The sequence below is a fragment of the Ursus arctos genome, unplaced genomic scaffold (assembly GCF_023065955.2).
Source record: "Ursus arctos isolate Adak ecotype North America unplaced genomic scaffold, UrsArc2.0 scaffold_23, whole genome shotgun sequence".
Taxonomy (NCBI): Eukaryota; Metazoa; Chordata; class Mammalia; order Carnivora; family Ursidae; genus Ursus; species Ursus arctos.
The window spans coordinates 8,583,983-8,598,271 of NW_026622908.1; the positions used below are offsets into that span (position 1 = coordinate 8,583,983).

General features: G+C 44.5%; 1 protein-coding gene across 1 annotated transcript; it reads left to right on the forward strand.

The window, feature by feature from the left end:
* Positions 1–2,916: 2,916 nt before the first annotated feature.
* LDHA (lactate dehydrogenase A) lies at positions 2,917–14,289 on the forward strand. Its single transcript, XM_026512247.3, has 8 exons — positions 2,917–3,236; positions 5,251–5,400; positions 7,549–7,666; positions 8,565–8,738; positions 9,188–9,361; positions 10,785–10,902; positions 12,888–13,011; positions 13,568–14,289. Exons 2-8 carry the CDS (start codon positions 5,275–5,277, stop codon positions 13,730–13,732), a joined length of 999 nt encoding a protein of 332 aa, XP_026368032.1. The 5' UTR covers positions 2,917–3,236; positions 5,251–5,274; the 3' UTR covers positions 13,733–14,289.

Below are 14,289 nucleotides of genomic sequence, written 5' to 3' on the forward strand. Positions count from 1 at the left end.
CGAATTTCCTGCCTCCATGCATTTGCTCACCTTGCATTCTCTGCTTTCTTAACATCTGACCTTCAGCAGTTGAAGTCTCTCTCTAGGCTAAGCTCAGATGCCTGCCTCTCCCAGGAAGCCTTCTCTGATACCCCTGACCAAAGGACCCTTCTCTCTTCTGAATGCTAGAGCAATTTTTTCCTATCTCTTTTGAGGTAGTGTTATATTCTATCTTACACTTTAACCACAGGGAGGAATGCTGTTGGTCTCCCCCCCATTGAATGGTATAGTCTTTGAAGACTTACACATTTGTCTCATTCATTGTTATATCCCCAGCACCTAGCATTGTGCCCTTTGCATAGGGGTCATCTAATCAAAATATATTTAAAAAACAGATAAACATATGTGCTGGGAGTATGGAGATAAAGGGGAAAGTTTCTTCCGTCCATGAGGAGCTCACAATCCAGTGAGAAAAAGAAAGGAGCTGCAATAGAATTAGTTTAATATAAAGCTCAGGCAACAGCATTTGCGCTATGAGTCTGGGGGTTTGGGGAAGGCAAGGATGGTGGCAAGGTGGAGAGCATGCAGGTTGAAGGAGCCGCCTGGGTGGAAGTGCATGGCATATCTGGGGAAGGCAGTAGGGAGCGTTAGGACTGGCATGTAGGAAGCATGCAGGAAAATAGGAGATAAGGCCAGAGAGGGGATGTGGGCACTGCATCACAGAGGGCCTAGAGGGCCTTTCAAGGAATTTGGAGTTTATTATTATTATTTTTAAAGATTTTATTTCTTTATTTGAGAGAGAGAGAGAGGGAGAGAAATCACGAGCAGTGGGGGGTGGGGGCGGTGGAGGAAGAAGCAGGCTCCCCCCTGTGCAGAGAGCCCTGATGTGGGGCTTGATCCTAGGACTCCAGGATCACTTGAGCAGAAGGCAGACAGTCCACCGAGTGAGCCACCCAGGCACCCCTGGATTTTATTCTTGAGGCCCTCGAATGAGGAGCCATTGAACTTTCTTGAGGAGGAGTGTAACAAATACTTAATGGAGGAAAGACTCAGCACTGTATTTTGGGTGGACACTAGTCTTTGGCCAGATCCATTTTAAGAAAATCTTATATTGGTTGCTGAGCACCACCCATTCTCTGAGGCCAGCCTGTCCCCTGGTCAAGCCACCTTTTTGTGAGATGTTCTCTTTTAAAGGGGCCATCCTTGAAGAACCGTTGGCTAGATTGGAGAAGTCTGTTCTGCCCTCTGAAACCGTGGTTTTCTGACCCATCCCACGGGTCCCACATTCTGCTTGGACTGTAGCACAGAAATTCTTCTGTTTGGACTGTATTAGGGTTCTCCAGAGAAACTGAACCAAGAGGAGATATAACGAGATTTATTATAAGGAACTGGCTCAAACAATTATGGAGGCTGAGAAGTCCCAAGATTAGCCATCTGTGAGCTGGAAACCCAGGACAGCAGGTGGCGTAAACTCCGATCCAAGTCTAAAGGCTTGCAAAGCAGGAGTGCAGATGGTTTAAGTACCAGTTTGAGGGCAGGAGAGGATTGATGTCTCAGCTCAGCAGACAGGCAGGGACACCCAGCGACATCTACTATCTGTCACTGAAAACGACACTTTCTGAGCGCAGGATTGGCTGGGCCCCCTCCATAATTTGACTTTTGTGGAGTCGGGGGTGAGGGGAGGAGATGGGGCAACGTCCTGTACAGTAAAAAACCATAGGCTTTGGAGTCAGTCCTAAAGAATCAGCTGAAATCATTTATTAGTTGTATGACCTTGGCAAAGTCATGAATCTCTCTGAGCCTTGGCTTCTTATCCGCAAAATGGGGATAATTATGCCTACTCCAAAGAGTACCGTGAAGATGAGTATAAGTATTCCCTAGCTTGCTGCCTGGCACATAGGAGGTGCTCGGTAAATTTGGTACTTGTTTAATGGTACTCTTCATATTTGTAGGGTTAAGTAGAGGTTCCTGGTCTGCAAAGAAGGAAGCTATGCTTGAAGGGAGCTGTTAGGTGCCTTAATTTAGGGGGCTGAAAACTTTCTGCCTAGAACACTTTCAGAGGTCATTCCAGAGTCCTCCTGGTGAGAGTTCTTACCGGTCTCCCCAGCCTACCTTCTATTCTCTGAGCTCTGCCCTCCTGCCAGCAGCTGTGGTCACATCTAATAAGCAGGCAGACACCCAGCCCTGAGTGAGGACATTGTTGCAAAAACCGAGTAACCACAGGCGGTACTGCAAGCGGCCCTGCCCTGAGAAACTATGGAGAATCTGTGGTTGGCCTTCAGCTGGTCCAGCTGTGTGTCTGAGGTGAGAGCCTAGGTGGCTGGGCCTCCTAGAGTGATGAGAAAACTGTTAGGACATGCTATAGAGATGCCCTGCTTTTCTGGAACTGAGGTTGGCGTGTTCCCTTCAAAACTAAGAAACCCAGAATTATGGATCTTTCTCAGAATTGGACTCTAAGTTGGTCCCAGGTGCAGAGGAAGTAGACTGATCCATGGCCTTGAGAGGTTCACTATCAGGTAGGCGAGCAGGGTGACACACATTACTAAGGGAGACACAGCTCCGCAGAGGCGAGGGAGATACCAACTGTGTGTGTGTGTGTGTGTGTGTGTGCGCGCGCGCGCGTGTGTAACCAGATGATGGGTAAGGTTTAAAGAAGATACAGAGAAGGAAGGCGGGCCAGGCAAAGGAACCAGCACCAACGAAGGCTAGAGCTGAGGCCTCGCTATGAGTTGGGGACTTGGAAGGTTTAGCAGCAGGTCGGGGAACGCAGCAAGTTTTGGAGGTCATTAGACCTGGGTAAGGTCAGAATGATGCTGTGGTAGGCATTGCTTCCTTTCCAACAAACTGTTGAGCGCCTGCGTGCCAGAAAGTGTTCTGTGCAATGGGAAACAGCGGTGAAGATTCCAAAGAAGGCTTTCCTGAGGGTCGGCTTGATTGGCCTGGGCTTTTGTGGCCGGAGGTGGCGTGGCTGTAGCAGCCGCTGACATCTCCCGACGCACGTGGCTCATTCGGCAGGTCGGCGGTCCCGCTGCGCGCGCCGCCTAAGCTGCTCCACTGCCCCGCCCGGCTCGGAGCCCGCCCCTAGCCCGACCTACACGTGGGTTCCCGCACGTCCGCCCGGCTCCCCCCTGACGTCAGCCTCGCGGTTCCATTTAAGGCCCCTCCCGCGCTCAGCTCCGAGTGTCGGAGGTGCTGCCGCCAAGTCCGGATCCAACCACGCGTGCCGCTGACGCCCGCCCGCCCGACGTGCACTCCCGGTATGGTCGGGCCCCAAGCACGCTGAGCTGGAGGGTCAGGAGAGGAGCTGCTCGCGAAGGGGGTCTCCGCTTCCGGGGCGTGGGGTTGGCGGGGTGGAGGCAGAGTCCGCAGACCTGGGTTGGGGCGCACGCCGCACTCTGCTTTTGCTCTAAGCGCGCACCGCGGCCTCTGGTCGGGCTGGGGAACCGAGGTGGCCGCAGCTGTCCTGTGGTCGAAAGCCCAGGTGGATGCATAAAGACAAGGATATGACTGATTTGAAGGGTGGGGCGTAGCTCCGGGCTTAAAATAGGCAAACTGCGCAGAACTCGAAGTCCGGTTTCCAAAACCTACGGAGCCGCAAAAGCCTCAGCAGTCGGGGATGGGGGAGACAGGGAGGAGGTCTGAAAGCCGGGGGGCGCTGCTCGGGTCGGTTTTTAACCCTGGGACTCTCGAGAGGTAGACTCCATGGAGTGGCTGCTGTCTGCTGATTATAGGGCGTTCTTTGCGCAAATTACACTTACTAAGCGGCTGCTGAGGTACCGGGTGCTACGCTAAGCACGATGCATGCAAAGATTAAGCAGGGAGAGAGTCTCAGCCCTCCTGCATCTTGGATGGTATTTTGAGAGTAGGAGATCTGGTACCATCCAATTCCTTTTGAGAAATGGGGGAACCTAAAGCTGGGAGCGGGTTAGGGCAACTCTGAGGTCACAGAGTGGGTGGCAGAGTTGGGGAGTAGACCCTCTTTCTGCAGGGCTCCTCCCTCACCCGTGTCCCCACATTGAAGGGAGCGCTGGAGCCCAGGGCTTAGGTTTTGATGAAGCCAGGTCTAGAAATAGCAGTGATTTGTAAGGAGAGATCCGATTCCAGCTTGGTGACTCTGGGCTGCCTGCCTGGAAGTCCTCTCGGATATTTTTGCTCTTTTGGAAATCAAGACTAGACGTGGCGCTTTGGGATGCAACCTGTGATAATCTTTCCAGTGAATGCAGTGCAGGGTTGGATTAGGAGAGCAAAGGCCTCCTCCCCGACTCTGGAAATGGAGGATTCCACCAAGTATCTATTAACTTTAGGGCTCCAGGCCTCTGCAGCTATTTTTTGCACTTCCTGTACTGACAAATTTCCTCCTACCGGGCCTCATGCCGTTGCAACATGAATCGCGGCAGAAGCCACACGAGGCGCCTCCCTCCCTGTTGGGTAACAGCAACCAAGTATTTGCGATTTAACGTCTGGCTGTGGCCCCGCTGGAGGCCAGGGAGGCAGCCAGCTGGGGCACTACTAGTTAGGTCTAAAGTCCGCCTCGGGGCTCGCTCAGTGCGACCCTAAGAGCCCGATAATTCCCAATCATTTCCGCTCATGGGCGGGGCTTCCGTGGCCGCCGCCGTCGGGGCCAGTGCCCAACTCTGGAAAGCCGAGGCCCGTACTTTACTCTTGTCCCCGCCCACTGCTTGGAAAAGAGCATGCTCGCAGGCCTCGCGCGGGTAGGGTGGGGGAGGGGCGGTAACCCCATGAGCTCCTGCTGAGCTGTTGGTCTGGTCTCCGCCCATTCTTCTGGGGCTGGAGGAAGGAGGGAGTGCGCATGAGCCGAGCTTTTTGCACGTCCTACGGCGACTGGGTAGTTTCAGGAGGCAGTTACAGGAGCTTTTTGCACGTTCCTCTGATCCTTACTTGAGGGTTTTGCGGGAACCCTGGTGACTGGAGTAGAGCTGGGCAGGCAGCTCATAGTGATTTTGTGTGAGGAAAGGCGGCCCCGCTTGGGGTTAATAAATCAAGATGAGTGAGTCCTCAGGAAGCTACACTTACACCCAAACGTCAATATTATTTTTCCACGCCAAGGTGAGATCCTTTACACCAAGATCCTAGACAGACCAGACCCTGGCATTAGGTTTTTGAACATTCCTTTGGCCATCTTTAGGACCCCCCCCCTTTTTAGTGGCAACTACCCCAAAAGAAGTAAAATAAGCCCTTTTGGGACAGCTTTTGGTTAATAGCGTTAATTTAAAGAAGATGCGGTGACTGTGCGTGTTTTTCCCCCTATAGATTCCTTTTGGTTCTAAGTCCAAAATGGCAACTCTCAAAGATCAGCTGATTCAGAATCTTCTTAAGGAAGAACATACCCCCCAGAATAAGATTACAGTTGTTGGGGTTGGTGCTGTTGGCATGGCTTGTGCCATCAGTATCTTAATGAAGGTAAGTGAGAGCCCATCTCTCTGGAAGCCACCCATCCCCCCACTCCTCCAAGAATATTATCACATTGTATATACAAATACACAGGTTCATGCACTCAAAGAACTATTTACGGAACAAACTTTAGAAATGTGATGCCATACCAAAAGGGTATCTGAATTAAAAAGAAAAAGTTGTTAGGCAGGTGACGCAGTTCCTTAAATTCACTGTGCCGGATTCACATGCGTGAATTGCCTACAAATGAAAAAGAAGAGTCCATGCCCTTAAACAGGCTAAAGTTATTTTGAAGTAATTTTTTTGAATTGAAAATCGTAACATACATTGGGCAAAATTAAAATCACACTAGATGTGGGAACTCTTAAGTCTTTCTCCCACAAAAATCCCCACCTTGAATAGTCATTTTCGTACCAATTATGGAGCTAAAATTTAGAGAATTTGTGAATGAACACGTTTTACAGTTGTCAAGCCTGGTTTGTATAAAAAAAAAAATTGAGGCAGCTTACGATGAAATGTTTTAAATTTAGCTACGGAATCCCTAATAAGGGAGTGAAAGGATTAATACTGGATTTTGAACAGGAAAGGATTGAAAAAAGAACTGAAGGCAGATATGAGCTATGTAGAGGTTGGGTAACGATACACGTTGCTTTAGATGTGTTCTTAGGAAGGGCCACATAGTGTAAAGGTTTCCCCCACTATCCTAAAGGAGAGCATTCCTATGAAACCTTTCTGACTCCAGAATGGTGTAAAGTGAAAAGACAATTACCATTAATTTATATGGAAAGTTTTTGAGTATTCCCAGACTCAAGGCTTTTCTGATACCTTAGGACACATCTTACTAACAGATGTACAAAACAGAGATAAAGTACAGATGCTTACACAATTCAAAGCTATTGCAGCTTGGTAATGAAATGCTGAGTAAAGTTCCCTGGGGAAGGAGCTTGGTGGTACCGAGGATGTATGCTCCTTCTCTGAGGGCTCACTGCAGAATAAACACTGAATGCTATTTTTGCTTTTTGCCTTTTTTCATAAAATCAAAAATCCTCTTTGGATTTCTTTCAGTTAGTGAAAACTGGTACTAATGTAAGGTCTTGCGTAAAAGTGAATTGGCATAATGCAGACTTCTAAAAACAAGGGCATGCCTATACCAATTCTTACTGCTTTCCCACTGGATCAGAAATTGACGCCATCTGTTTTTCTCACGCCTGTGAATGACTTGTGGTCTTTTCCTGTGCTGCTCTCTAACTCAGGTGTGAGTAAGAGTAACTGCCAGGTTATTATATTATAGATAACTGGGGGGTGGGGTAGCTCTGTACCTCAGCTAGTATAACATGGTTATGACAGTTCACATCCCATATATATTAAAGCTGTTGTTGGTGCTCCTGGTCTGAGATGCACCTGTGAACGTTCGCAGGTTAAATTGAAAGGGTATTTTTTCACCAATGTTACTTTGCAATGCACAGATCAATCTTCGTGTAACACTGTTAGTGTTGGCTAATATATGGAAAACATACAAAGAATGAGCCAGAATATCACTTTTTTAACTTCCAAGTCTTTTTCTTTTTTTTTTTAAAGATTTTATTTATTTATTTAACAGAGATAGAGACAGCCAGTGAGAGAGGGAACACAAGCAGGGGGAGTGGGAGAGGAAGAAGCAGGCTCATAGCGGAGGAGCCTGATGTGGGCCTCGATCCCATAACGCCGGGATCACGCCCTGAGCCGAAGGCAGACGCTTAACCGCTATGCCACCCAGGCGCCCCTAACTTCCAAGTCTTAATACCAGTCAGAATCACTTATGTAGTGAATAATGACCTAAAATCACTGTGTAAAACTGAATTCGAGAGTATAAATAGAGCAGTTTCATGTAATTGGATATTCTACCCATTGTCAATCCGGTGTTCTGCTTCCATACAGTGGCATGGTGGAGCTCTTGCAAAGGTTGCTCTAGTGGGGAGAGAAGATCAATACTTCTTCCTATGCAGGGGTCATCTGTGAGTCAGTTTTTAAGTGGGGGCCTGCCTCTACTTGGAGGTATGTCCCGATACTAATAAGGTAGCAGAACTTTTCTATGCTAGAAATACAGAAATTCTGCATACCTTTCTAAAACTTGAAAGTAGCAATTTTCCATTTGACTAAACATTTTGTATCTTTTAGGACTTGGCAGATGAACTTGCTCTTGTTGATGTCATGGAAGACAAACTGAAGGGAGAGATGATGGATCTCCAGCACGGCAGCCTTTTCCTTAGAACACCAAAAATTGTCTCTGGCAAAGGTTGACTTCAAGTTTATATTGTGGTCTATGCTAGACTTAATTCTTATCAGGCTCGAAATCCTGCCTCTTCAAAGATTTAGTTCTTATACAGGATCAGAGAGCCTTTGAACAATTTTGCATTGGTAACCTGTTTATATCCAAGTTTCAATTTCTAGTAAATGGTTTTAAATGGAGATCCAGTATGTCCATAACATGGAGAGCACTGAGTTAGAATGTAATTAGTAAAACTTGCTTCTACTATTTAAATTTAATATACTTACTTCCCCTACTTCCTTTCACACACTAACACAAGGTTGAGAATAGGGTAAATGAGCCTGTTCGGATATTCTTGGGCCTTTCACACTTATAAGAGCCCTAGTCAGGAACCCTGGACATGTGTACAAATGGTGTTTCTTTTGACACTTGAAAACCATTGACCTATGGGCTGGGTTAACCATCCTGTGCCATCGGTTATCTAGCAGCAAGACATGCTTGGTAAGTGTAAAGTTGCCTTTGCTTAAAAAACAGCCTGTCTCTGGGCTGTTATGATCACAATGAAGTAGTTAAGTAGAAATAGGAATATGGAAACGTGTGAGCATGAGCTCAGATATTGGGATAATATCTCATTTGATCCTTTCCATCTCTTCCCAGCTGTCATTATATACAGTCCCAGTCTAAAACCAGACTACGAGGGAGGTGTTGATGTACTCTTCCTCCATGTTAAGTGGCCAAAAACTAAAGGAGGAGTTGGGGGTGGGGTGGGGGCATATTTATCTGTACCCACCTGTGTGTGAAAGGAAGTAGGGGAGGTACCAAAACTGATAAAACTGCATAAAAAAAGTTTGGGACACATTGTTGCTGGCTAGGTAGTAGAGTTCTCGAAAGGCCTTAATCTTTTTTTTTGTTCCCTTTTGTCTAGATTATAATGTGACAGCAAACTCCAAGCTGGTTATTATCACAGCTGGGGCACGTCAGCAAGAGGGAGAAAGTCGTCTTAATTTGGTCCAACGTAATGTGAACATCTTTAAGTTCATCATTCCTAATATCGTAAAATACAGCCCAAACTGCAAGTTGCTTGTTGTTTCCAATCCAGGTGAGACCTCGAATTGCACAAGTAGATGAGCTCAAGTAAAACAGATGGTATATGTCATATTTTGTATACACATATTGTACACATTTATTTTTCATATTTTCGTTTTCCTCTTGTGAATGGATTTACTAAAATAGTTAAGTTTAAAATACTAAGGGGGATACACTGCCCCTGAATGTAGTTAGAACTTAAAAATCAGTTTGCCCAAGAAGATCTTGATTAAGGAATAAAGTTATGAATAAGGTGTTCTTGCTGCACCATTTATTTTCATTAAACTACACTTCTTGAGTACTTAACGAATTTGCTTTATTATGCATAGAGACTTAAAAATTTAACAAAAATATTGATTGGTCATAATCACTATCAAGATTCATATAGAGCCATGTATCTTGACTAGCTAAACATTATCTAATAATTGACCTAGTATCTTTGCCTAAATGTTTTCTTCCTAGTGGATATCTTGACCTATGTGGCTTGGAAGATAAGTGGCTTTCCCAAAAACCGTGTTATTGGAAGTGGTTGCAATCTGGATTCAGCCCGGTTCCGTTACCTAATGGGGGAAAGGCTGGGAGTTCACCCATTAAGCTGTCACGGGTGGGTCCTTGGGGAGCATGGAGACTCCAGTGGTAAGCATAACTTTTCTCTGTTTTCAAAAAGATGGTGTAAAATATTGAAAGAAGTTTCATTATTAAACCAGAGCTGAAATCAGATACCCATTCATTGGAGTAGGATGGGTTCTAGAAATCTGTCTTTTGCTATATGTTAAGAATTGTTAAAATTTTAACTTTTATGTAACATTTTATGGCATGGGGCTGGGGAATGAAATTTCTTTTACCCCTTACACTGGACATATTAAAATAAGAGGATAGTTCTTAGGATGACCTCAGTCATTTGATATCACAGCTGTCTATGCTTGACTTGAACTGTGTGGCTCTGAAAAGGTCAGCCAATCCAAATGAAGCAAATGGGAAAATTCTGTCACAGTTGAAAGATGTTATAATTTGTGCAGAGTTCTCAATTACTTATGCCAAGAAAATTCCCCTTAGGATCTCACACTATCTTTGTATTTCAAGTATGTATGGATTAAACATAACCAATAGATTAGGAAAACAGGTTAGAATATGGTGAAAATTCTTAGTTTAAATAAATCAATGAAAATTTAAGAGTAAGGGTGTTGGTTGTCTTGACCATCTTCCAAAAGCAGATAATCCTCCCCAGATAAGAAATTAGAAAAATGGGTCAGAATGACTAGTCTTGTTACCAAAACCCAAGTTTGGTCCCCCATTGCTCAAAAGGCCAGTGCTCAGGATGTGAGTTTTGACTGGAAAGGAGTATGTGCTTTATTCAGGAGGCTGGCAACCTGGGGGAGAAGGCAGACTCTTGTCCAGAAGCCCAACTCAGGTTTCTGCCTGGCCCAGAGATATTTGAAGGGGTTTAATCAGTTAAGGGAACGTAGTGGTCTGTGACATTTCTTGATTACATGCAGATTTGATGATGCCAGTTACAGAGTTATCTCAGTGCTCGGAGGTTGTGCAAGAAGGTCTGGTTCCTTGATGCCCTGTGGGGGTTGTGCAAGAAGGTCTGGTTCCTCGATGCCGTGTGGGGGTTGTGCAAGAAGATCTGGTTCCTTGGTACCCAGAGATGGTTCCTTGGTACCAAGGAGTTGTGCAAGAGTCCTCTGTTCTTACTGCAAAGGAGGGCAAGGTCTACAGATACTCAAAGGGAGGTCAGTAAAGTCATTTGTGTGACCTCAAAAAAGGAAAACATTTTGCTGAAAGATCGCTGGCCTAATCAGAAAGGTGAGGTGGCTTCAAACAGACTTGCTGGCCTCTGTGGCCTCGGAAAGATCTGGTTCTTTATTCCCCAAGGCCAGTGGTCTGCAAATCTCAAAGAAAGTGACTTAGTTCTGTTACAGATCAAGGGGTCTTAAGTCCGCAAGCAAGGAGTATGTTGACTTAGAGTGGGTTGACCCTTAAGACCGATTAGAGTGCTGTTATGGTCTGCTGGATGGCTTGTGGAAAGAAATGTATTCTGTACTGTTTCTTTCAGTGCCTGTATGGAGTGGAGTGAACGTTGCTGGTGTGTCTCTGAAGAATCTGCACCCCGACTTAGGCACTGATGCAGATAAGGAGCAGTGGAAACAGGTTCACAAACAGGTGGTTGACAGGTAACAGATCCCATCACTTGGCAATACAGAAGATTAAAACTTATTTTAACGTTTGAAAGTTTAATAGCATTTGAGTACTTGATGGAAGACATTTTTCTAGGGACGCCTGGCTGGCTGGCTCAGTTGTGGGAGCATGCGACTCTTGATCTCAGACTTGTGAGTTTGAGTCCCGCACTGGGTGTAGGGACTTAAAAATAAAAAAATAAGTAAAAAATAAGCTTTTTTCTGAAGTTTGTTGAAGAACATAACTATAATACAGAAGTAAAGATACTAAAAATTACTAATGCAACAGGTTTTTTTTGCTATATTTCTCTACAGGATGGTGAATCTCGTAGTGCTTATAAGTCTTATTTCAGATTCAGTCTTCAGTAGCATATATGCTTCATTCAGTTAGAAATAAGAATTTTTATTTATTTTTTTAGAGTTTTATTTATTTAAGTAATCTTTACACCCCAATGTGGACTTGAACTCACGACCCCAAGATCAAGAGTCACATTCTGTATAGACTGAGCCAGCCAGGTGCCACAGAAATAAGAATTTTTATTTATTTTTTAAGAAAAGATTTACTGAAGAGAGAGCATGTGCGTGCGTGCAGGGGAAGGGCAGAAGGAGAGAATCTCAAGCAGACTCCATGCTGAGCATGCAGCTTGACTCAGGGCCAATCCCACGACCCAGGGATCATGATCTGAGCCGAAACCCAGAGTCAGATTCTTAACCAGCTGAGCCACCCAGGCGCCCCAAGAATTTTTAAATCCAATTTCCTGTTATAGGCTTTTTGAATAGAAACAGCTAACTTGTTCATTCAGATGATTATAAAGTTTCAAGCGATGTCTAGATTTATAATTGTACTAAAAATGTAAATATTAACTGTTGGAAATTGTTTAAATTGGGAAGTTTGCAGTTGGGTAGCATTATTTACTTACTATCTTTTTTTTTTTTTTAAGATTTTATTTATTTATCAGGGGGAGCAGCAGGCAGAGGGAGAAGCAGGCTCCCCACTCAGCAAAGAGCCAGATATGGGACTTGATCCCAGGACCCTGGGATTATGACCTGAGCTGAAGGCAGACGCTTAACCGGCTGGCCACCCAGGGGTCCCATTTTACTTATTATAAACCATGTGTGGACCTCATGTCTAGAATTAATCATGATTGATTTAGGCAAGGGCCTCTTACAAAAACCTGTGAACCCACCACCCTACCCAAGAACCATTGACAATAACTGTCAACCAAGTGTAGTGATTTTGCGTTAGAATCACCAGTCTGCTGGTACTTGGATATGAATGAGTTCTGAGCTCCTTCTCCCACTCATCTTTCTGTCGTACCACCCATCCCTTGCTTGAAATAATCTTGAGTCAAACATACTATATGTAATCTTGGAGCTATTTTTTAAAATTCAGTATTACATCTTTTTTTTATTATTTTTTAATTTTTTAAAAAGATTTTATTTATTTATTTGACAGAGATAGAGACAGCCAGTGAGAGAGGGAACACAAGCAGGGGGAGTGGGAGAGGAAGAAGCAGGCTCATAGCGGAGGAGCCTGATGTGGGGCTCGATCCCATAACGCCGGGATCACGCCCTGAGCCGAAGGCAGACGCTTAACCACTGTGCCACCCAGGCGCCCCTAAAATTCAGTATTACATCTTAAAGAATCCTTTATGTTGTTGCATGTAGATATAGTTACTTGTTTTGACAGTTTTGTAATATTCCACGGTATTGAGTATGTTCACTGTATGTACCACAGTTTATCCATTCCGCTGTCGGAGAGCTTTGGGCTTATTGCCAGGGTTTTTGCTATTACTAACAGTACTGTTGTGACCATCCCTATACATAATATCTTAGTATACGTGGCAAGCAGTACTCAGATCTGTAATGTAACTTTATGGCATTATTTGCTGTAAAGCATGTGTTCAATGAAAGCTACGTTGTTCTTTGTTTTCTCTTACCCTACTTTTTCCTACCTTTCCCTGTCCTTCCCTTCCCTACAGTGCCTATGAGGTGATCAAACTGAAAGGCTACACTTCCTGGGCCATTGGACTGTCTGTGGCAGATTTGGCAGAAAGTATAATGAAGAATCTTAGGCGGGTGCATCCAATTTCCACCATGATTAAGGTAGGTCTGTGTAGTGATACACTGTATTTGAATGAATGTGGTTATTTCCTAGTTTTTAAAAAAAGATTCTTCTGTGAAAGCAGTTAGGTTAGTCCTCAGTCATTGACTTAAGTGACATAAGTTAATGCACTCCTAACTTTGTTTTTTGGAGAGAAATGGTTGAGCTTTGGGATTAATGTCTACTAGTACTATGTTCACCACATAGATACTGGATAACTTACTGATGATGACTCGAGGTGGGTGGAAGACCATAAAAGAAAATTTTTTTCTTTGGAGGAAGAAAGAAATCACTCAAGGTAGAGTTGCTGAGATGTTATCAATAAAAATTTAACAGTAGAATGGGTAATGGCAATAATTTAGATTTTCTTTTAGAATAGAAATCTTGCTGGTATTTTGATGACTTGCACTGTTCATAACATCCCAACTGAAAATGTGGAAAGGAATTCCTACTTCTCAAGTTGTAGTAAATAAGCTTCGTAACTGTAAAGAATGAACGTCTCGGGAGACCCCAGAATGCATACTCAAAACATAAAATACTTTCCATTTTTGCCTTCAGGGTCTCTATGGAATAAAAGATGATGTCTTCCTTAGCGTTCCTTGCATCTTGGGACAGAATGGAATTTCAGATGTCGTGAAGGTGACTCTGACTCCCGAGGAAGAGGCCCGTTTGAAGAAGAGTGCAGATACGCTTTGGGGGATCCAAAAGGAGCTGCAGTTTTAAAGTTTTCTAATGAACCACTTCACTGTCTAGACGACAACAGGGTTTTAGTTGGAGGTTGTGTCTATTGTCCTTATTATCTATCTGTTACACAAGTAATACTAAAATGGCCTAAGAAAAAAGCAGTTTCCTAAAGTTCTAAGTAGGAATGGTCCACCAAACCCTGCAGCTGTATCCTGATGCCGGATGGTATCTGTCTCTCTAGTCCTGAGTTGGTTAATGGACATGAGCTCCACCATTTCCGGGGCACCACTGCCAACATCGCATATGCTGCAGGGGCTCTGCAAACCAGATGTGTATTTACTCTGTGTTCTATAACTTCTGGTTCCTTCACCCAACAGCCAACATGCCTCGTCCATCTTCTTCAGTCAGTCACATTCTGGGATCCAGTGTATAAATTCAATATTGCATGTATTGTGCATAACTGTTCTAAAGGGTCTTATTTTGTGTACCATATATGTCCGAATATAGTGTACATTGCTATATAATGTAAAGAGACAATGCAACCAACTATCTCAGTGTCATACCAACTAAAATACCAAATAAATTTTGAACAGTGA

Excerpts from the sequence above, each read along its gene's own strand:
- LDHA (XM_026512247.3), top strand. The coding sequence starts at position 5,275 with ATGGCAACTCTCAAAGATCAGCTGATTCAGAATCTTCTTAAGGAAGAA. Across the intron at positions 8,739-9,187 it reads GCTTGTTGTTTCCAATCCAG|TGGATATCTTGACCTATGTG; the intron begins GTGAGACCTCGA and ends TTTTCTTCCTAG. Across the intron at positions 13,012-13,567 it reads CAATTTCCACCATGATTAAG|GGTCTCTATGGAATAAAAGA; the intron begins GTAGGTCTGTGT and ends TTTTGCCTTCAG.